Source organism: Hyperoodon ampullatus (assembly GCF_949752795.1).
Source record: "Hyperoodon ampullatus genome assembly, chromosome: 1".
Taxonomy (NCBI): Eukaryota; Metazoa; Chordata; class Mammalia; order Artiodactyla; family Ziphiidae; genus Hyperoodon; species Hyperoodon ampullatus.
In genome coordinates, this window is record NC_136914.1 from 177,184,842 (window position 1) to 177,206,368 (window position 21,527).

Below are 21,527 nucleotides of genomic sequence, written 5' to 3' on the forward strand. Positions count from 1 at the left end.
ATCACAGACCGGCTTTGCTTTGGGGGGTCCTGCGCAGATAATCAAGCCTGTCAATGTTAAGTCTGTGAACTCTGGGGGGCAACTGTACCTTCCTGAAAGGGTTGTTGTGAGAGCAAAAGGAAATAGGCTAGGTCAACGGCAGAGAGACCAGTGGCTCATCCAGCCCGTCTGGATGAATTAGGAAAAGGTGGGAGCTCATGGCCTTGCAAGGAGTCTGGCAGTCAGAGCCCTTCCTGGTGGGGAGCTCTTGTGCAGTCCACAACCTGTGCAACATCGTGCAATGGCCCTGCTGAAGTCCTCACCCAATAGTGGTGAAGATCCAGTGGATCCTGCATTCTGGCAGATCTAGGCTCAAGTCCTGGTCTAGCCCTAGTCTATTCCAGAGAGTTCTGTGGCACATCTGATGAATCACCTAAACTCTTTATGTCTCCGAAGAGGGTAAAAAGCAGCCTCTACTTTGGAGAGTTGCAGTGAGGACTGAATGGAGAAAATGTCTGTAATAAGTATAAAATAGTGTTGAGCACACAGTAGGTGTTCAAGGAATGCTATTATTCTGACTTAGTTGCTGTTATTCTTATTTGCAGTCAGTGTGGTCCCCACTTTTCCTTGTAGGCGGGACCTATAGTTCTCATTGGAAGGGACCTAGGTTAGGGGGAGCTGCTGTCATTTAGAGCTGGTGCTCTGAGATGATTTTCCTCCTCTGAAATCCTCCTGCTATAAGTACCCCAAAGACAGTTTTTCACTCCAAAGACCAGCCTTGACACCATCGCTTTTGCTTCTTGCTGTCTGGCTCCTTCCTCTAAACCGTTCTCCGACCCTCCTCTCTCCCTCCTTCTCCCCTTTCTTTCTTCCCTTCGTCCTCCCCCATTCTTCCCTCCCCCTCTCTCCCCGCCCTCCTTTTTCTCCTCTTCTGAACAGGCTCTGAGCTGCACAGATGCAGTGCTGGGTGCAGGGATTGGAAAGGAGCAGCACTGCCCAGGAGCTCAGAGCAATAGAAGTGTTACCGAATGCAAGTTTGTGTGCCAAACAACCCGACATGTTGGAGTTTGGAGCAGAGAAAGGTTTATTGCAGGGCCATGCAAGGAGAATGGGTGGCCCATGCCCCCAAACCCCGAACTCCCCAGAGGGTTTCAGCAAAGCATGTTTTTTCTTTTACATCTTTATTGGAGTATAATTGCTTTACAATGGTGTGTTAGTTTCTGCTTTATAACAAAGTGAATCAGTTATACATATACATATGTTCCCACATCTCTTCCCTCTTCAGCAAAGCATTTTTAAAGGCAAGGTAAAGGAGGGGCATGGTTGGTTGGTGCAAACTTCTCTGGTGTCAGAATCCTTTGTTCTTGCAGCTGTCCATGTAGGTCAGGTCAGGATGTTCCTGAAAACCTCCAACAAGACAAATATTATTCTCTGTTCTGCAACTTTGTATCTCCATATGAATGAAAAAGTGTTATGCCCTTAAAGGTCAGAGCCTTGAGAATGGGCTATCCTGTATATTTCAGGCTATAGGAAACATTCTTAACTGGAAGCAAAAGCAATAGAACACCCAGGTTAAAATAAAAGAAACAGATCTAATATGGAGTCAGATTTGTTCTTCCCTATTACAGAAGGACTTCAGTCCCGCATGAACCAATATCCAAGGGCATTGGTTACAGGTCACCAGAAGGGAAAGCTGACGGCTGGGCTGGACAGAGGGGTCATTCACAGGGAGGCCTCTGTCCAAGGGGAGAAACAGCTTCCCTGGATCACTGATCTCACTGTAACATTTGCTCTCCAAGTAGGAAATGACCACTTGGCCCCTAATGGAGCCTATGTCCTCCCCAGCCCCCTGCCTAGCCTATTCCCTAGAGAGAGAGAGAGTGTGTCCACTGCCCCACCCCCCAATACCCAGAATCCATCTTCTCCTCCCAGAGTAGAAGTCAGGTCAAGCTGCCCACAGAAGGCAGTGGAGAGAAAGGGCAGGACTCTGGGAGAACATGAGGACCTACTGGGCCTAACCTGTCAGCATCCCCTTGGCTGGGCAGCTGGTTTGGCTCAAGGTGGCATCTGGGCAAGGTGAGGCCCCAAACTCTGTAAAATTTGGTTCAAACTTGTATGATCCCATAGATGACTTTGTTTCTTGATGAACACTGTTTTAGAGAGATCAAAGCCATGTGGCTTTGCTAAGGAAGATGAGTGTTTTCCTAAGCAGGTGTGTGTGTGTGTGTGTGTGTGTGTAGGGGTGTGTGTGTGTGTGTGTGTGTGTGTGTGTGTGTGTGTGTGTGTGTGTGTGTTGGCGGGGCAGGGGAAGGACAAAGTGGCTCCCTCTACTGGGCAGCTGTGGGAACAGCGTAAACTGGAGCAGTTATTGAGCATGGGGTTAAGAGGTGGCGAAATGTACAGGAGAGTTGTAAATGTTGGCTTGTTTCCCCTCTTGGGACCCCCCTCCACCTCCACCCCACCCCTACCCACAATGGCTCCCTTGACAAATAGGCTCCTCTGACCCACAAGATATTTTAACAAATGCTCACCGTGCATCAGACCCTAAGTACTTTTCCAATAGTAATCCATTTAATACATGTAATAACCCTGTGAAGTAGGAACTATTGTTAGCTGCATTTTACAGAAGCCAAGGAACAGAGGGGTTGAGTAACTCTGAGAACACACAGCCAGTACATAGAGAAACTGTCATGCAAACGAGGATCCTCCAGCTGCAGATTCTGTGCCCCTGACCATATCCCCAGGGGCTCTAGGCCTCTGGTTTCGCCAGGTCTCTTGTTGCGTTGGGGCACTGATGATAACACCTACATCATCTCCCTTCTCACCCCTAGACTTATAGTTACCAGAGCTCTTTATTATTCATATCCTTCATCTCACTTGGTGCTCTGCGAAGTAGGAAGCACAGGCACTATCTCCTTTTTACAGATGGGGAAATGCAGGACCAGAGAGGGACAGGACGTACCCAAGGTTGCACAGCTGGTAAGGCGCACAGCTGGTGTTGAAGGCAGGTCCACCTTCTCCACTCTGTCCCTCTCCCTGGCCTCGCTGCTCTATAACTCCCAGCAGCCATCCTTCCCCACGGCAAGTCCCTGCTCCACCTTTCCTTATGTGTCCTCTCTGAACCAGTTTCCTCTGCCTTCCCCTTCCTCACCCTCACATCCTCTTGCCCTGAGGTCACCTTGTCCACCCTCTGAAATAGTTTCCATTTCACCCATTACCTTTGCCCCTTTGCTCCTTCCTTGGCCCCGAAATGTCCAGGTTTTTTGGGGGGTTTTGTTTGGTTTTTTTTTGTGGTACGCGGGCCTCTCACCGTTGTGGCCTCTCCCGTTGCGGAGCACAGGCTCCGGACTCGCAGGCTCAGCGGCCATGGCTCACGGACCCAGCTGCTCCGCGGCATGTGGGATCTTCTCGGACCGGGGCACGAACCCGCATCCCCTGCATCGGCAGGCGGACTCTCAACCACTGCGCCACCAGGGAAGCCCTCTTTTCTTTGTATTTTTAACCTCAACTTTTCTAGGAAGCCATACTGTAGCACAGTGTTGTGTTAGTGCCCACGTATGGGAAGACTTTTACTGAAGGTCATTTCAGATTCTAGGTCAGTGGGTGAAAGTCCATGTGCCCTTGGGAAGCCCACTGACTATAGGGTATCAACTACGTGCTGGGCACTGACCTGGGAATTTGGGCCCCTGCCTTCAAGGAGCTTGTTTTCTAAAGGAAGAGCCAGATAACTGATAGCAAACCAATAAATCTACGGATGGTGATAAGCACTCTGAAGAAAAACTAGATTGTGGAGGACAAGAGAAGTAGAAAGCAAAGGATATGCTGCCAGGGTGGCCAGGGAAGGCTTCTCTGGGCAGGTGGCATTTGAGCATTTCCCTGAATACCGGGAAGGAGGGAGCCATGAGGATGCCCAGCTCACAAGTACACAGGTACACAGTGGGTAAGTCAGGCCATGTGTAAAACAGTAATTTTTCAGCAAATGCTAGTGCCCTGGGACTCAGTGGTTTTAGTGGAATTGATAGCTTCTGAAGATGTGAGCATCTCCAGGCCCCCAGGATGTGAGCTTCATAGGAAGGAGGAAGAACGGAAGAGTGAAATGGAGGAGCCATGTAGATATCAGGGGAAGCTCGTTCCTGGGCAGAGAGAACAGCAAGTGAAAAGCAATGAGATGGGAATGTGCTTGACATGGTCAAGGGGCAGCTAGGAAGTGGCGTGCCAGGACGTCTGAGAGGAAAACAAGAGTGGCAGGGGTGAGGTCAAAGGCTCAGATCTCATTATACCTTTTAGGTCATGGGTAGGACTTGGGATTCATTCTAAGTAGGATGGGAGCCACTGGAGGGTTTTAGGTGCAAAAGGCTCATTCTGACTGCTGCGTGGGGAGTAGGTGGGGTGCAGGGTGGGCTGGTGGATGAGAAAGGAAGCAGGCAGGCCAGTTAGGCAATATTGCAGTGGTCCCCATGGGGCTCATGGTGGCGTGCACCAGACGATAGCAGTGACTCAGGTGAGAGGAAGGAAGTCAGCTCAGGCAAACACCTTGAATGGTCATAGGGGAATGAATGGGGCGGGCAGGGCTGGGCAGGGCTGGTGTCACCTTGTTGGTGATGGGGGTGGGAGATGGGGTTGGCTGTCACAGATCACTGTGGTTGTATAAATGCAAACTCCGGTCTCAGATGCTTTGCTCCTGTTGTCTGAGCCACTTGCTCTTCTGTGACTTTGTGACCCTGCTTGGAGGTCACACATTTCTTGAGCCTCCTCGTATGAGATAACTATTTGTTGGTAAAGCCCACCATAACCAAGCGCCATGCACCGGGGGCTCAAACCACAGAAATGTGTTGTCTCAGAGTTCTGGAGGCTGGAAGTCCGAGATCAAGGTGTTAGCAGGGTTGGTTCCTTCTGAGGGCCATGAGGGAAGGATTTGTCCCAGGCCTCTCGCCTTGGCTTGTCTTCTCCCTGTCTGCACATCATTTTCCCTCTATGTGTCTCTATGTCCAGATCACCTCTGCTTATAAGGACCCCAGTGATACTGGATTAGGGACACCCTAATGACTTCATTTTAATTTAGTTACCTCTTTAAAAACGCTGTCTCCAAATTTGGTTATATTTTGAGGTACCAGGGGGTTAGGACTTCAACGTATGAATTTTGGGTGGGACACAATTCAGCCCATAATAATGACCCATAAGCCTTGGGATGGAGTTTGGTACTGGTTAGTTGGTTCACCCAAAGCTCCAAAAGGCTAAAAGGATGTTCCTTCCACCTGGGGCCCCTTCCCAGCAGCCTTGCTCTTCCTGTAGCTTGGCCTTCCATTTCACCTCCTTCTCCCAGCTGAGCTTGGAATCTCCCCGTCGCCCTCCACCAACTAGCTTGAGTTGCTGTGAACAGATCATCGTTTCTGTTGTCTGCTTTCCCTCCTCATTCATTAGCTGAGCAGCCCAGCTGCAGCTGTGGATGGCACTTTTTCTGGCAGGGATAGCCCTGTAGGATCCTTGGGGCTTTGTCCTCAGGCAGTTTCACAAGATGTCAAGGCAGATTCCATGGCAAAGCTGGGCTCAGAGGAGCATGGGAAGCCTGATATGCTATGTGGTTTTTACCAATATTATTCTAATTTCCTTTTGTTGTTGATTTTGGCTTAGGATGATCTAAAATTCTATTGTGACAAGGCAAAGTGTGTAAAAGAGTTCACACAATGTCTGATGAATAATAGACCCCTAATACATACTACTGTTATTATTACAATCTGCCTTCACCTTCTTTTCTTTTTTTTAATACAACTGTTCTATTTTTATTTTTTTATAAATTTATTTATTTATTTTATTTTTGGCTGCGTTGAGTCTTTGTTGCTGTGCGCGGGCTTTCTCTAGTTGCAGCAAGCAGGGGCTACTCTTCATTGCAGTGCGTGGGCTTCTCATTGCGGTGGCTCTCTTGTTGCGGAGCACAGGCTCTAGATGCGCAGACTTCAGTAGTTGTGGCGCACGGGCTTAGTTGCTCCGTGGCATGTGGGATCTTCCCGGGCCAGGGCTCAAACCCGTGTCCCCTGCATTGGCAGGCGGATTCTCAGCCACTGCACCACCAGGGAAGCCCCACCTTCTTTTCTTTAGAAAAGGACTTGGAGATGGTCACATCCTCAGAGGCCACCAATTATGCTGATGCCACTGAGTCCCAAGACACTAGTATCTGTTGAAGAATCACTGTATTGTACCCGTCAGAGGATTCACACCCATATGTAACTGTACGAAGTGGACATTTTCATCCTCATTTGACATATGAAAAATTGGAAGCTCTGAAAGGTGCATCAACTTGCTCAAGTCCACACAGTTAGAAGGGGGAAGAGGAGGGATTTGAACTTAGGCAGTGGAGCTGGAACCCAAAACGTTTTCACTACGTCCTTCTCTCTCCTTGTCTGACACAGGAGCTCGTATCTTGGGTCTCAGCATTGCAAGACCAGCTCAGATTATGAGGTTGCAAAGGATAAAATGCCCCTTTGATGATTGAAAAGGAAAAATAATTGGAAGACTTCTACTATGATCACTGGCTATGTCAGCCAGGGTCTTCTACATTTTCCTCTTGGAAATTCACAAAAGCAACAAGAGCAATAAAACCCCTCTCTTTATCTCGAATCCCTTCCACAGTATACATTTTCAGAAAAGCAAGAAGTAGAAATAATCCACAAACTCTGGAATACTTGTAAGGACAGCCCAAAACATTTGAGATAAGAAGTTGCATGGAAGGAAGTACTGGAGAAGCACCCGATGTAGTGAGATGGCCCAGTGGTGGCACATCTCAGAAAGTGCCAGGAAAAATATGCTTCCTAAAGGTAAGGGGCTCATCTTAAAGAGCAAAAGCTGTAGCCCTTGTTTGCAACCACCTGTGAGGGAACTAGGATATGCTGGGAGCAAAAGCTCTCCTAGACCCAACTGTATTCAGAGAAGCAGTGGAGGCAGTGCTGTAGAAATACACTGTGAAGCCATTTTAGCAGGAAGCAGTTTGTCTTTGTGGCAGCAGAGACCTTTTGTGTTTTGAAGCCTGTGGGGCTATCCTGACCCCTTTATGCCCCTTCCCAGTAGATAGTCTGGGAAAATTCAACCCATTAAATGATTAGTATTTCTTTAAAAAAGGAACTGGCACAGCATTTATACAAAGATCTTGTACGAAAAAATCTGAAAAAGAGGAGCAAAACTAGTAATAGGCAAAGAGCACTTACCAGAAAACCACATACCAGGATAAACTCCAAAGAAATCAAAGATTTTATTATACAGAATAAAACCATAAGAATGTAGTAGAAAATATGAAATAATTTATTTCTAATTTTAAAAAGTTATTAATATTATTTACAGACAGATAATGAACCAGGAAAAATTTTAGCATAGATGAACGGCTAATCTCCCTAATGGATACAAATTCCCCAGAAATTGATGGTGACAACTACAACAGCAAAACAATGTTCAATTTTTAGTTTTTTAAGGAACCTCCATACTGTTCTCCATAGTGGCTGTATCAATTTACATTCCCACCAACAGTGCAAGGGGGTTTCCTTTTCTCCACACCCTCTTCAGCATTTATTGTTTGTAGATTTTTTGATGATGGCCATTCTGACCGGTGTGAGGTGATACCTCATTGTAGTTTTGATTTGCGATAATTCAAAAAGAGTCATGTACCACAATGTTCAGTGCAGCACTATTTACAATAGCCAGGATATGGACGCAACCTAAGTGTCCATCGACAGATGAATGGATAAAGAAGATGTGGCACATATATACAATGGAATATTACTCAGCCATAAAAAGAAACGAAATTATTTGTAGTGAGGCGGATGGACCTAGTGTCTGTCATACAGAGTGAAGTAAGTCAGAAAGAGAAAAACAAATACCATATGCTAACACATATATGTGGAATCTTAAAAAAAAATGGTTCTGATGAACCTAGGGGCAGGACAGGAATAAAGACACAGACATAGAGAATGGACTTGAGGACACGGGGAAGGGGAAGGGTAAGCTGGGATGAAGTGAGAGAGTAACATTGACATATATACACTACCAAATGTAAAATAGATAGCTAATTGGAAGCAGCCGCATAGCACAGGGAGATCAGCTCGGTGCTCTGTGACCACCTAGAGTGGTGGGATAAGGAGGTGGGAGGGAGATGCAAGAGGGAAGGGATATGGGGATATATGTATGCATATAGCTGATTCACTTTGTTATACAGCAGAAACTAACGCAACATTGTAAACCAATTATACTCCAATAAAGATGTTAAAAAATAAATTAATTAATTAAAAAAAAACAAAAACAAAAAAACCCAAAAAAAAAGTTCATCGGAAGACAATGGGCAGGGACTTCCCTGGTGGTCCAGTGGTTAAGAATCCGCCTTCCAATGCCGGGGATGCGGGTTCAATCCCTGGTTGTGGAACTAAGATCCCACATGCCGCGGGGCAACTAAACCCGTGTGCTTCAACTACTGAGCCTGCGTGCTCTAGAGCCTGCACGCCACAACTAGAGAGAAGCCTGCATGCTGCAGCTAGAGAAGCCCGAGAGCCACAACAAAAGATCTCACATGCTGCAGTGAAGATCCTGCGTGCTGCAACTAAGACCCAATGCAGCCAAGTTAATTAATTAATTAATTTTAAAAAGTCTAATAAAATTTTTAAAAAAAGAAACAAAAATTGGTTAAAAAACTAAATAAAAGAACAGGATGTTTAGAGCAAAGGCAGTACAGATGGTTCTTAAATCAATGGAAAGATGCTCAGCTTCACTTATAATAAAGTACAATAAGTGAAAATGATATTGGGCTATCATTTTCATCTCTCAGATTGCAAGACTAACAAATTTGGAAACACACTCTGCTGGTGAGGCTGGGGGAAGGCAGATGATCTCATACTTTGTTGTTGGGAAGGTAAACAAGTTCAGTCCCTGAGTGGGAATGTGTGTACAAATAATGATTGCACCATTTGACTCACCACTTCTACTTCTGGGAATCAAGGTCATTCATTGTGAAGTGAAATGCAAGATCTGTGAAACTGAAGCCTGCTAATGGAAATGCAAATGACTCAAACATTTGCATTTACCCGTGACTCACGGCTTTAATCACGAGCCAGTATGTCCCTTGTGAAAACACGTACAAACCACTGGCTTTGACTGTGGTCAGACAAACTAGTCATGGTGAATGATTTTGGCCGCAGCTCTTCCTTTCTAAGGATGCCTCCATCAGGAGCTCTGATCTTTCTCAAGTGTAAATGGATGCATGTGCATATTAAAATACTGGCATTCATAGGACACCAGCAAAGTGACTGAGCCTCTGGCGGCCTGCCATCTTTGCTTATTGCTTTAATAATGGAATGTAACTGGAAGGTCTTTTCATATCTACTAAAAATTTATGAGAATTGGCTATAAGTTAATGGAGCAGATTTTTTTTTTTTAAATAAACAGCTATTCCAGAGACAGTCATTCAAATGAATGAGCCATTTGAAAGAGCCACTTGGACCTCCTTAGGGATGCTCTGAACACATCGGAATATCTTTTTGAGAACTGCCTTCCTAGTTCTTGGCACCTTCTTTCAGATATCCTCATGGTGAAGTCTTCTCCTTTAAAGGGGTTGTAAGTTTTTGAAAAGATGTGAAGGTGATTCAGATTTCACTGAGGTAGTACCATTTTTGTTCATAATCAAGGAGTCGCTAAAATAACAAGACTATGCCTGGGTTATAAATTAGTTTGGAAGACAAACTTTAGAGAGGGATTCTAAAGCACACTCACTGAAGTGACCACTAGTTTTTTCCAGAAACAACAGAGTCTTCTATGCAGGGAACCAAATTGTCCAGGCTTCCTGGGGATGTTTTCTGTTTCAGCACTGAATGTCTACAGTCCTGGGCAAACCAGAATGATCAGTGGCCCTATTATGAGGCAGGCCTGTTCCTGCAATTGACAAGACTTTGATCTTGTTCCTGTGACTCAATAATACAGGGGTTTCTCATTCTAGCTTCTTTCCCATGGGTACAGGCTCCTAGCATTGTTGCTGGAGGACCGCAGGGATTTCAGTGCTTCTTTGTTTTTATGTTGGTACCTTTGAACTTTTCACTGTTACTTAGGGCCATGTTTGGAATTCTCTTATGGTTTTGAAGCTCCTGCCTCTTGGCAATGTTTTTGCTTAAACTGAGCCAGCCCATGTGGTTCCAGAAGTGGATTCAGGTTTCTAGACTGAGGTCTGTATTTATCAGCCATGAGTCCCTTAGCCTATCTGACCCTCAGTTTCCTTAACTGGCAAATAGAAAAATAAGTGCCTTTATTATTTCATAGGGTTAAGGTGAGGATGAAAAGAGATAATATATGTGAGCTGCAAACTTTTATTTGCAGATATAATTATATCTCAACTTTTTTTTTATTGGAGTATAATGGCTTTACAATGGTGTGTTAGTTTCTGATTTAGAACAAAATGAATCAGTTATACATATACATATGTTCCCATGTCTCTTCCCTCTTGCGTCTCCCTCCCTCCCACCCTCCCTATCCCACCCCTCTAGGTGGTCACAAAGCACCAAGCTGATCTCCCTGTGCCATGCAGCTGCTTCCCACTAGCTATCTATTTTACATTTGGTAGTGTATATATGTCCATGCCACTCTCTCGCTTTGTCACAGCTTACCCTTCCCCCTCCCCATGTCCTCAAGTCCGTTCTCTAGTAGGTCTGTGTCTTTATTCCTGTCTTACCCCTAGGTTCTTCATGACATTTCTTTTTTTTTTTTTCCTTAAATTCCATACATATGTGTTAGCACACGGTATTTGTCTTTCTCTTTCTGGCTTACTTCACTCCGTATGACAGACTCTAGGTCCATCTACCTCATTACAAATAGCTCAATTTTGTTTCTTTTTATGGCTGAGTAATATTCCATTGTATATATGTGCCACAGCTTCTTTATATATCTCAACTTTTATTGAGATATAATTGACGTGTAACATTGTATTAGTTTCCGATGTACAGCATAATGATTTGGTATATGTATATATTGTGAAATGATCATCAAAGTAAGTCTAGTTAACATCCATCACCACGCATAGTTACAATTATTTTTCTTGTGATGAGAAATTTTAAGATCTATTCTCTTAGTAACTTTCAAATACATAATGTAATATTATTAACTATACGCACCATGTGGTACACTACATCTGCAGGACTTATTTATTTTATTTTGACCACCTTTACCCATTTCGCCCATCCCCACTCCCCCCACCTCTGGCAACCACCTATCTGTTCTCTGTATCTATGAATCTGTTTCTGTTCTGTTTTGTTTAAGATTCCGCATGTGAGCGAGATCATACAGTATTTATCTTTATCTGTCTGACATTTCACTTAGTGTAATGTGACCAAGGTCCATCCATGATATCACAACTGCCAGGATCTCCTTTTTTATGACTGAATATATATATATTGTGTATATATATATATATATATATATATATATATATATATACCACATTGTATGTACATATATATATACACACCACATTTTCCTTATCCATTTATACATAAATGCACACTTAAGTTGCTTTCATGTCTTAGCTATTTAAATAATGCTGCAGTGAACATAGGGGTGCAGATATCTTTTCAAATTAGTGTTTTCATTTCCTTTGGATATATGAAGTGGGATTGCTGGATCACATGATAGTTCTATTTTAAATTTTTTGAGGAACCTCCATACTGTTTTCCATAGTGGCTGCTCCAATTTACAGCCCTGCCAACAGTGCACAAGGTTGCCTTTTTTTCCACATTCTCACCAACGTTTGTTATTAATTTTAACAATTACTGAATGCCTGTTATACGCAAGACCTTCCGGAGACTCATATCCTGGAGGGAAATAGACATACATGCAGATATATAATTGACCACTAGATGATGTCTGCAGTTCTGTGATCCTTATGTGAACAAGGTTCTAGGACTTCAAAGGGAAGACTGATTAATTCCGCTTGGGGCACTCCAGATGGCTACCCAGAGCAGGTGATGCTTGCATTGGATCCTGAAGGATGACAGAAGAAATGTCATGAGCAGGGACACGGAGGTGGCAAGTCTGGGACACATTTGGGGAACTGTTCATTCGGAGTGAGGCAGGATAGAGCCAGACCTTGAGGGACTTTAAGTGTCAAACTGAAAAATGAACTTTATCAGGGGATTGACCGAATCAGATCTTCTGGCTTAGTGTGGAGGATGGAACAGACTTTAAGAAGAAGTAGTGGTGGTGGTGGTGGGATGAATTGGGCGATTGGGATTGACATGTATACACTGATGTGTATAAAATGGATGACTAATAAGAACCTGCTGTATAAAAAAAATAAATAAAATAAAAAAAATTTTTTAATTAAAAAAAAGAAGTAGTTATTGACCTTTATTGTGTTCACCCAGGGAAGACTAGGGTAGAATAAATGAGGACAGTGGCAAGTGGAAGGGAGAGGAGAAGAGAGATTAAATTGTCCTCATCATCAATAATGTCCCCTTATTGGAGAGGCCTCTCTTGACCACTCTGTATAAAATATTCCTATCCCTCACCTCATTTGTCTTCCTTAACTTGCTATATTTTTCTCCTTAGCATCAGTACCATCTGAATAATATACACTTACTTTTTATGTGTTTATTATCTATTTCCCCCACTAGAATGGAAGTTCCATGAGGGCATGCCTTTTGTTTTATTCTTTACCACATCCTTGGTGCTGGAATAGTGCCTGGTATATAGTAGGTGGTGCTCAATACATATTTACTGATTAAATAAGTAAAATAAGTTTGGGGTCCTTCCCCCAGACTATGTAAATCAACTGAGCCATATGGTCAGTTAGCCCCTGTTTTCCCTTGTGGATTAAACTTACTTCATTCTAAAAAGAATTTGAAGTGGTTCCTGAAATACATATACTACAGAACAATTTTAAAAGTACAGAAATAAGCCAGATCTTTAGGGGAAAGAACGAATTGAATAGGATGATAAAGCACAGAGAATCAGTATGCAGATGTGGGTGCCACAAGGGCTGCACTAAAATTTTCAAGGTGAGAAGCAAATTCATGTCTGAGTTTCCTGACAGCCAAGGCAAAGAGGGGAACATGGCCAGCTATGAGACCTACAGTGTTCATTAGACAAAGACATGCCATTGTATCAGAAGCAGCCCTGGATTTTTTTTTTTTTTTTATGGATAAAGATGACACTGAAATCATCTGCTTTAGCCTTCATGATGTTTGGTAGGGTGACTACTTGGTAACCCCTTAACTGTTTTGGAGGGAGCTTAGTCCTGTGTTCAGCCTCACTCATCCACTCCAAGAGGTGACCAGAAATTTATCCTAGCCAGAAGCAGCAGTGATAGGTTAAGTGACACTCAAGGGGCATGATTGGTGGGAGAGGTATGTAAACAGACTGTTCCTGCCCTTCTGTCCCCTCTAGAACCCAGTATCAATTTCCAATCTTATGTCCACTAATACAGAGGAAAGTTTCAAAGAAATCTGGCAAAGGTCAATGACCTCTGGATCTTCAGTTTGTCTTTCTTTTGATTTCTTCAGTTCCTTTGGAGTACCACTTAAGTGAGAAGTTTGGTTTGGCTGATAGTATCTTTCTAAGAGAGACCAGGTGAGATGGGGCAAGGAAGCTGATTTGCCAAATGATTAAAAGGTGATTTTTCACTCTAGTAAAGGATTTTCTTTTTAAAAAGATGTTTAAAAGGATTTCTAAAAAAGCAATACATCCACATGGTAAAACAAAATTCCAACAGGGCGAGAAGGGTCAACCAATAATGCCATGTTTTTGTATATTCTTGCAGAGATATTCATATTTGTACAAATACATAAATGCTTTTTGCTATATAAATGAGAATTTATGACACAAACTCTTCCCTTCCTTTTTTTTCTCTTTGACCTGTTATTTCTTGGAGAACATTCCCTCTGAGTCCCTATTAAGCTACTTTATTCTTTTAAAATGTGGAATGGTGTTCTGTTATATGAGTACCATCATTTACATATCTAATATCCCAACTCATGGATATTAGGCTGTTTCCAGTGTTTTGCTATTACAAACAATACTTCAGCGACATCAGTGAAATTTGAATCTACATCAGTCAGGGTTCTGGAAGGAAACAGCACTGAAATGCAGAAGGCTCAAACTAAGAGACTTACGAAAGGGACTGCTTTACAGAGGTGTGGGCAGGATGGATGTTGAGGCACCAATGAGCTGACTACAGCAGGAAGTGGTTACCAAACCTGGGCCTCAAGGGGAAAATGGTACCATTGGAGCCTCGGGGAAGCAGGCATGTGGGGATAGGGCCACCTAGTAAGAGCTGTGGATTTCCAGAAGCATGGCATCAGAGATAGAAAGAACAGGGAAGAAATACCTCCACTGCACTTGCTTCCTGCCCTGAAATCGCTTGCAAGTGCCTCCCATTAGCCAAATCCAATCACAGAGGCCAGTAGGCAAGGGGCCCAGGTGACCAGAGTGACCCGCCCTCCTGGGATAAAGATGGGTACAGAAGAGCAATAAATGGATCTGGGGTGGGAGTGGAGCATATACACAGTATATCTGTGGTATTCCTAGAAGTGGAAATTCTAGCTTAAAGGCATGTGCATTTTTATTACTGTTTGCAAGTCAATATTCATTTTCTTTTTTTAATAGATTTATTTATTATGTATTAATTAATTAATTAATTAATTTATTTATTTATGGCTGTGTTGGGTCTTTGTTGCTGCGCACGGGCTTTCTCTAGTTGTGACGAGCAGGGGCTACTCTTATTTGTGGTGCGCGGGCTTCTCATTTCGGCGGCTTCTCTTGTTGCGGAGCACGGGCTCTAGGCGTACAGGCTTCAGTAGTTGTGGCATGTGGGCTCAGTAGTTGTGGCTTGCGGGCTCCAGAGCACAGGCTCGGTAGTTGTGGCTAATGGGCTTAGTTGCTCCGCGGCATGTGGGATCTTCCCGGACCAGGGCTCGAACCCATGTCCCCTGCATTGGCAGGCGGATTCTTAACCACTGCACCACCAGGGAAGTCCAATATTCATTTCCATTTACTCTTTCTCTGGGCTTTCTCTTTTCTTCTGTATTTCTGTATTTTTATTGGGAATAATTTTCCTTCCGTCAGAACTCCCTTCAGTATTTTTTTGAGCGCAGTTCTGACGGCTAAGAATTCTCTCTGTTTTGCTTGCCCTTTGACCTTTCATTTTGAAGGATAATTTCATGGAGCTGATGATCCTAGGTGGGCAGTTATTTTCTTTCAGCACCTTGTCTTCTGAATTTTGTCTCTGTTGAAAATCACCTCTTAGTCTTAGTGTGATTCCATGGAAGTTTCTACTTTTTTTTTTTTTTTGCGGTACGTGGGCCTCTCACTTCTGTGGCCTCTCCCGTTGCGGTGCACAGGCTCCGGCCGCGCAGGCTCAGCGGCCATGGCTCACGGGCCCAGCCGCTCCGCGGCATGTGGGATCTTCCCGGACCGGGGCACGAACCCGTGTCCCCTGCATCGGCGGGCGGACTCTCAACCACTGCGACACCAGGGAAGCCCGGAAGTTTCTACTTTTAAGCTTTTCTTTATATCTCTGGTTTTCAGCAGTTTGACTATGATATACCTCAATGTGGTTTTCTTTGTTTTCATCATGATTGAATTCAGTGAACTTCTTGAATCTGAATTATATTTCATCAGTTTCAGGAAATTCTTGTCTATTATCTTTAAATAATGACCTTTTCTCTCTTTCCATATCCTTAGTTTGCGTATATTATCCCTTTTCACTGTGTGCCATTTGCCTCTTACATTCTTTTCTATATTTTCCATCCTTTTTTCTCTTTGTCTTTAGTCTGGATATTTTCTATTGTCTTACAGTTCACTAATCTGTCCTTTCTGGGTCTAAATCTGCTCTTAAGCCCATCTATTGAATTTCCAATTTTCACTTACTGTATTTTTCAGTCCTAGCATTTTGATTTGATTCTTTTTTATAGGTTCTGATTATCTGAGAATTTATCTTTTTTTATCTCTTGAGACTGTAAATTATGTTGTCTTCCTTCAGAGGGAGTTATCCTTTCCTTAGCTGGTCAGGGAGAGTGGGGACTGTTCATCTTAAGAAAGAGACTGAACCAACTTTAGGCTGGGTTGCAGTTTTGGCAAACCTCTGCCTATCTCTATTTCCCCCTAACTTTTAGGGTAGATCTCTCCAGGGGTTCCAACTATGAATCTGGGGTATTAAGCAGAGATCCTTTCTTTTAGTAGGGCTTGAACTCTTATTCTTGCATCCTGGCCACTGTGGGACTGCCAAAACCCTGCTTTTAGTTTCTGAGACTTTATATTTGTCTTCCTAGCCTCCTGCCCAGACAGCTTCAGAAGGTAGTGGACGCTTTCTGGGAAAACTGGTAGTGTTGGAACTCAGTATTCTTCTCCTTTCTCACTGGGGTCCTGGCCCCTAAGCTTCTCATTTTATCTCTCTAGCCCCACAGATGGCCAAAAGGTTTGCTGCTTTCTTTACCTCTTAATAGAAGTCCTCTGACTGGTGTCACTGGGATTCTTTGTCACCTGCCCTATAACTAGAATTGGTAAATACTCTGAGGGAAAAAAAGACTGTAGAATGTCAACTCATCATTCTTCAGCTGCTTTTTCCCCCCAGATGTTTTACCCATTAAGTCCTAGTGCCTCAATATCTTTCCAAAGCCTCAAGTAGATTTTTTTTTGGTATTTTATTGGCTTTTATAGTTCTTCTTTATGGGAAGGTTGGTCTGCTACAATCTACTCCATTATATTCAGAAATGAAAGCCATGTCTGGTATCCTATGTTTATTTTCCTTGATCCTCTGCTACTCTCCTTAGTTCCTCCTCTCATAAGAATTTTTAAATAAACGGTTTTCTTTGTATTTTGAGATTAAATCTTACTGCATTTGATTCCAAGTGACTTGGGACTAGGTTACAACTTCAGCCCAAGATTACATGCCTTGACTCTCCCTCTGGATTAGTTGTACGTGTGCCAAATATTCTCTGACTCCAGGCAAAATAAGTCCCCATTTCCTTGTGTGTAAAATGGGAACACTAATCTTTTCCTCATCGGATTGTTTAAAGCTTGGTAAGATGATGTGTATCAAGATCTTAGCACAGGGTCTCAGACTTAGGGCAGCACTCAGTAAAAGTCACTATTAGGGAGAGATAAGAAAGGAGTAAGACATAAGGAAATTTGTAGGGGGCCATTCATGGCAATCAGTTGTCCCTTCCCTTACCGAACCAGTTTACTTTTTCATTTATTTTTTGGTCATCATTCACTTTTGCATATGAGGTACAATCTAGAAGTTCTTTTCGTGAGGGTCTCATGGCAAAATCTGTAAGAGTTTGTTTATTTTTTTTATCTGAAAATCTCTTTATTTTCATCATTATTGAAAGGTAACTTTGTTGTATATATAATTCTAAATTGGCAGTTATTATCTCTTAGAATTTTGAAAATATTGTTTAATTATCTTCTGGCTGCATAAAAGATAATCTGGTTTTTCTCTCTGGCTGCTTTTAGGACATTCTCTTTGTTTTTGGTGTTCTCTCATTTTGTTACTTTGTTACTTTCTTTTCATTTATCTACTTCAGAAATTTTTTTTTTCTAGAAAAGTCTCAGGTGTCCTCTCTTCCAACATCATGTCTCCTTGTTCTCTCTAATTCTTTCTTTAGGGAACTCCAATTCAATATGTTTTCAACCTTATCAGCCCATCCTCCAGGCTTTATAATCTCTGGTATTTTCCATTTTTATCTATGTTCTGTCCTCAGATTTATCTTCTAACTCGCTTCCTCTTCAACTGTGTTGTTGCTCTTCTTTGCACCTTGGTTTTTGGTGTATTTTGTGATTTTTGATATTTGATGGAATTTTTTTGGAACTCTGTGAAGTCTGGGTTCTCTCTGAGAAAACTGACTTCTGCTTTGCAGGACAACTCTTTTTTTTTTTACACTACAGAAGTAGTATAAATTGTTCTGTAAAAACATGAATAAACTCTGGTTTATCCATGTCAAGCTTGTGACAGATAAGTGTATTACCTCTCTTGCTTAGCAGAAGATATATATATATATAGGGAGAGAGATAGATAGATAGATTATCTTTTTACTGAGACGCTGGGAAACTGAGCTTTGTGCAGTGGTCACCAATCTGAACTTCACCTTGCCAAGTCCCTACATCATGCCTCCTCTCCCTCATGACACCAGTTAAAACTCTTATTCTGGGTCACAGAGGAGCAGGAGATGCCTCTGGTTCCAGCTCTTGCTGACTCATTTGGAATCTGACTCCCATCTCATCTTTGGCTTTTGGGTATCTCCCTTACTTTCTTTCCATCTCAGTCATGCATTTAAAAATATATTAAAAATTTTTTTATCTAGCATTTTTAAGTTTTTTTTAATAGCAAGAGATACACCAGGATATCCAGTGTGCAACAACACAGCTCATTCATTACTTTTTTTTTCTTCTCATTAAACTTTTTTAATGGGTCTCAAGTTCTGTGACAGATTTTGGTCAAGTTGTTTCCATTAAAAAGTACTGATTTTAAAAACTAATAACTTAAAACTGCCACACACAAAACAAAACATTCTCCTTTCCTTCTGAAGATTTTACGATGCATTGTTATCATTTACCAGTCTTTTGCTATTAAACTTAAATGGCCAATTGAGACAAACAGTTCTGAGACCCTTCTTCCACCACTGATTAAGACTGGGGTGGCAGGTATTGGGGATAATATTCATTTAGCCTTCTGAGCTTTCTGGGCAGACTTGGTGACCTTGCCAGCTCCAGCTGCCTTCTTGTCCACTGCTTTGATGTCACCCACAGTGACCATCTGTCTCATGTCACGAACAGCAAAATGGCCCAGAGGAGGATAGTCAGAGAAGCTCTCAACAAAAATGGGTTTGCCAGGAACCATATCAACAATGACAGCATCACCAGATTTCAAGAATTTGGGGCCATCTTCCAGCTTCTTCCCAGAATGACAATCAATCTTCTCCTTCAGCTCAGCAAACTTGCAAGCAATGTGAGCTGTATGACAATCCAGCACAGGTGCATATCCAGCACTGCTTTGGCCTGGATGGTTCAAGATAATCACCTGAACTGTGAAGCCAGGTGCTTCCATCGGTGGGTCATTTTTGCTGTCACCAGCCGCACTGCCACGATGAACATCTTTGACAGACACGTTCTTGACATGGAAGCCCACACTGTCCCCAAGAAGGGCTTCACTCAAAGCTTCATGGTGCATTTCAACAGACTTCACTTCAGTTGTCACATTGACTGGAGCAAAGGTGACCACCATGCCAGGTTTGAGAACACCAGTCTCCACTCGACCCACAGGGACAGTGCCAATGCTACCAATTTTGTAGACATCCTGGAGGGGCAAATGCAAGGGCTTGTCAGTTGGGCGAGGTGGTGGCAGGATGCAATCCAGTGCTTCAAGCAGTGTGGTTCCACTGGCATTACCATCTTTACGGGTGACTCTCCATTCTTTGAACCACGGCAAGTTAGCACTTGGCTCCAGCATGTTGTCACCATTCCAGCCAGAAATTGGCACAAATGTTACTGTCTCGGGGTTGTAGCCAATTTTCTTAATGTAGGTGCTGACTTCCTTAACAGTTTCCTCATATCTCTTCTGGCTGTAGGGTGGCTCAGTGGAATCCATTTTGTTAACTGCAACAATTAGTTGTTTCACACCCAGAGTGTAGGCCAGAAGGGCATGCTCACGGATCTGCCCATTCTTGGAAATACCTGCTTCAAATTCACCAACACCAGCAGCAAAAATCAGGACAGCACAATCAGCCTGGGACGTGCCTGTAATCATGTTTTTGATGAAGTCTCTGTGTCCTGAGGCATCAGTGATGGTCACATAGTACTTGCTGCTCTCGAATTTCCATAGGGAGATATCAATGGTGATACCATGCTCTCATTCAGCTTTCAGTTTGTCCAAGACCCAGGCATACTTGAAGGAGCCCTTTCCCATCTCGGCAGCCTCCTTCTCGAACTTTTCAGTGGTTCTCTTGTTGATCCCACCACATTGGTAGATCAGATGGCCAGTAGTGGTAGACTTCCCCGAATCTATGTGTCCAATGACAACGATGTTGTTGTGGGTCTTCTCCTTCCCCATTTTTGTTTAGGTTTAGCAGTAGTTTTCATGACACCTGTGTCCTGGCGGCAAACCTGTTGAGAAAAAGCATTTACTTTTTTAAACATTTATCATGTCTGCTAAGTGCCAGGTAACTTGTTAGGTGCTGGTGGCAAGCAGGTGACTGGAACATAGATTAATTTTCTCTTTGAGTAGCACTGACATATATATACTACCACGTGTAAAACAGATAGCTAGTGGGAAGCTGCTGTATAGCACAGGGAGCTCAGCTTGGTGCTCTGTGTTGACCTAGAGGGGTGGGAGGTGGCGGGGTGGGAGGGAGGCTCAAGAGAGGGGATATGGGGATATATGTACACAGATAGTTGATTCACTTTGTTGTACAGCAGAAACTAAAACAACATTGTAAAGCAAATATACTCCTATTTAAAAATTTTTTTTCTCTTTGATTCCATAAGGACAGACTGCCTTCCTTTAGGAAGAATTTATATGGTAAAGCAGAAGGAAAGTAGAGTAACATGCAGGAAGGATGGAGAACTTATAGTTTTCTTTAAAAATTTCATGTGCATGTAGTAATATCGGGACCTGTGGGACGGGCAAAATATATAAGCACAAATGGGTTAAGATCCTGGCAAAATTTCAAAATTCCAAAGAGTAAGAGAAAATTCTTAAAACTTCAAGAGTGAAGTGCGACCTTCTTGAAAGTAAGCAAGAAACCAATTGGCATCAGGCTTCTTCTTTTTTTTTCGGTACGCGGGCCTCTCACTGTTATGGCCTCTCCCATTGCGGAGCACAGGCTCCAGACGCACAGGCCCAGCGGCCATGGCCCACGGGCCCAGCTGCTCCGCGGCATGTGGGACCCGCCTGGATTGGGACACGAACCCGAGTCCCCTGCATCGGGCGGACTCTCAACCACTGCGCCCCCAGGGAAGCCCAGCATCAGGCTTCTTAATGACGACCCCAATGGCTAGAAGACCAGTGACGTATTTTCAAAGTTCTGAGAAAAAATATTTTGAGCCTAGAATTCTATATTCAGGTAAGGCAGCTTTCAATTAGAAAGGCAAAGTAGATATTTTGAGACATGTAAGGGCATGTTAGAACAGAAAATTCTCTTTGAAAAGACTATTTGAGGATATAGTCCAGTAAAGTAAAAAATAAATACAAGAAACAAGAAGATGAGGATTATAAGAAACTTGTAAAGTTAGTGTTAAATCTAATTGTGATCCATAATGTAAAAAACAAAAGAGTTAATAATCTAGATCTAATGGGAGGTGATCACTTTGTGGGCAGAATTGGGAGGATGTGAAACTGTAAATTTTACTATTCTGTTCAAAGTGATAATGAAGATACTGATTATTTTTAGACATTCATGGAAAATTGAGTGTTAAAAATTTAAGGGAGTGGAGTGGGATATAAAAAAACCAAAGGAAAAATTGAAAAGAAAATTGCAACACATAAAATAGGGTGGCAGAATGGTTCCAAATATAAAATAAATCTTTTCAATGAAAAG

At 42.9% G+C, this 21,527-nt stretch overlaps 1 protein-coding gene across 1 annotated transcript; it reads right to left on the reverse strand.

Annotated features, from left to right (window-relative positions):
* Positions 1-18,542: 18,542 nt before the first annotated feature.
* Positions 18,543-20,041, reverse strand: LOC307048001 (elongation factor 1-alpha 1-like; the record flags this gene model as incomplete). Its single annotated transcript, XM_079696837.1, is given in 2 exon segments — positions 18,543-19,840; positions 19,844-20,041. Coding segments are annotated over 2 exon segments (1,386 nt in total). The 3' UTR covers positions 18,543-18,652.
* Between the last annotated feature and the right edge of the window lie 1,486 nt (positions 20,042-21,527).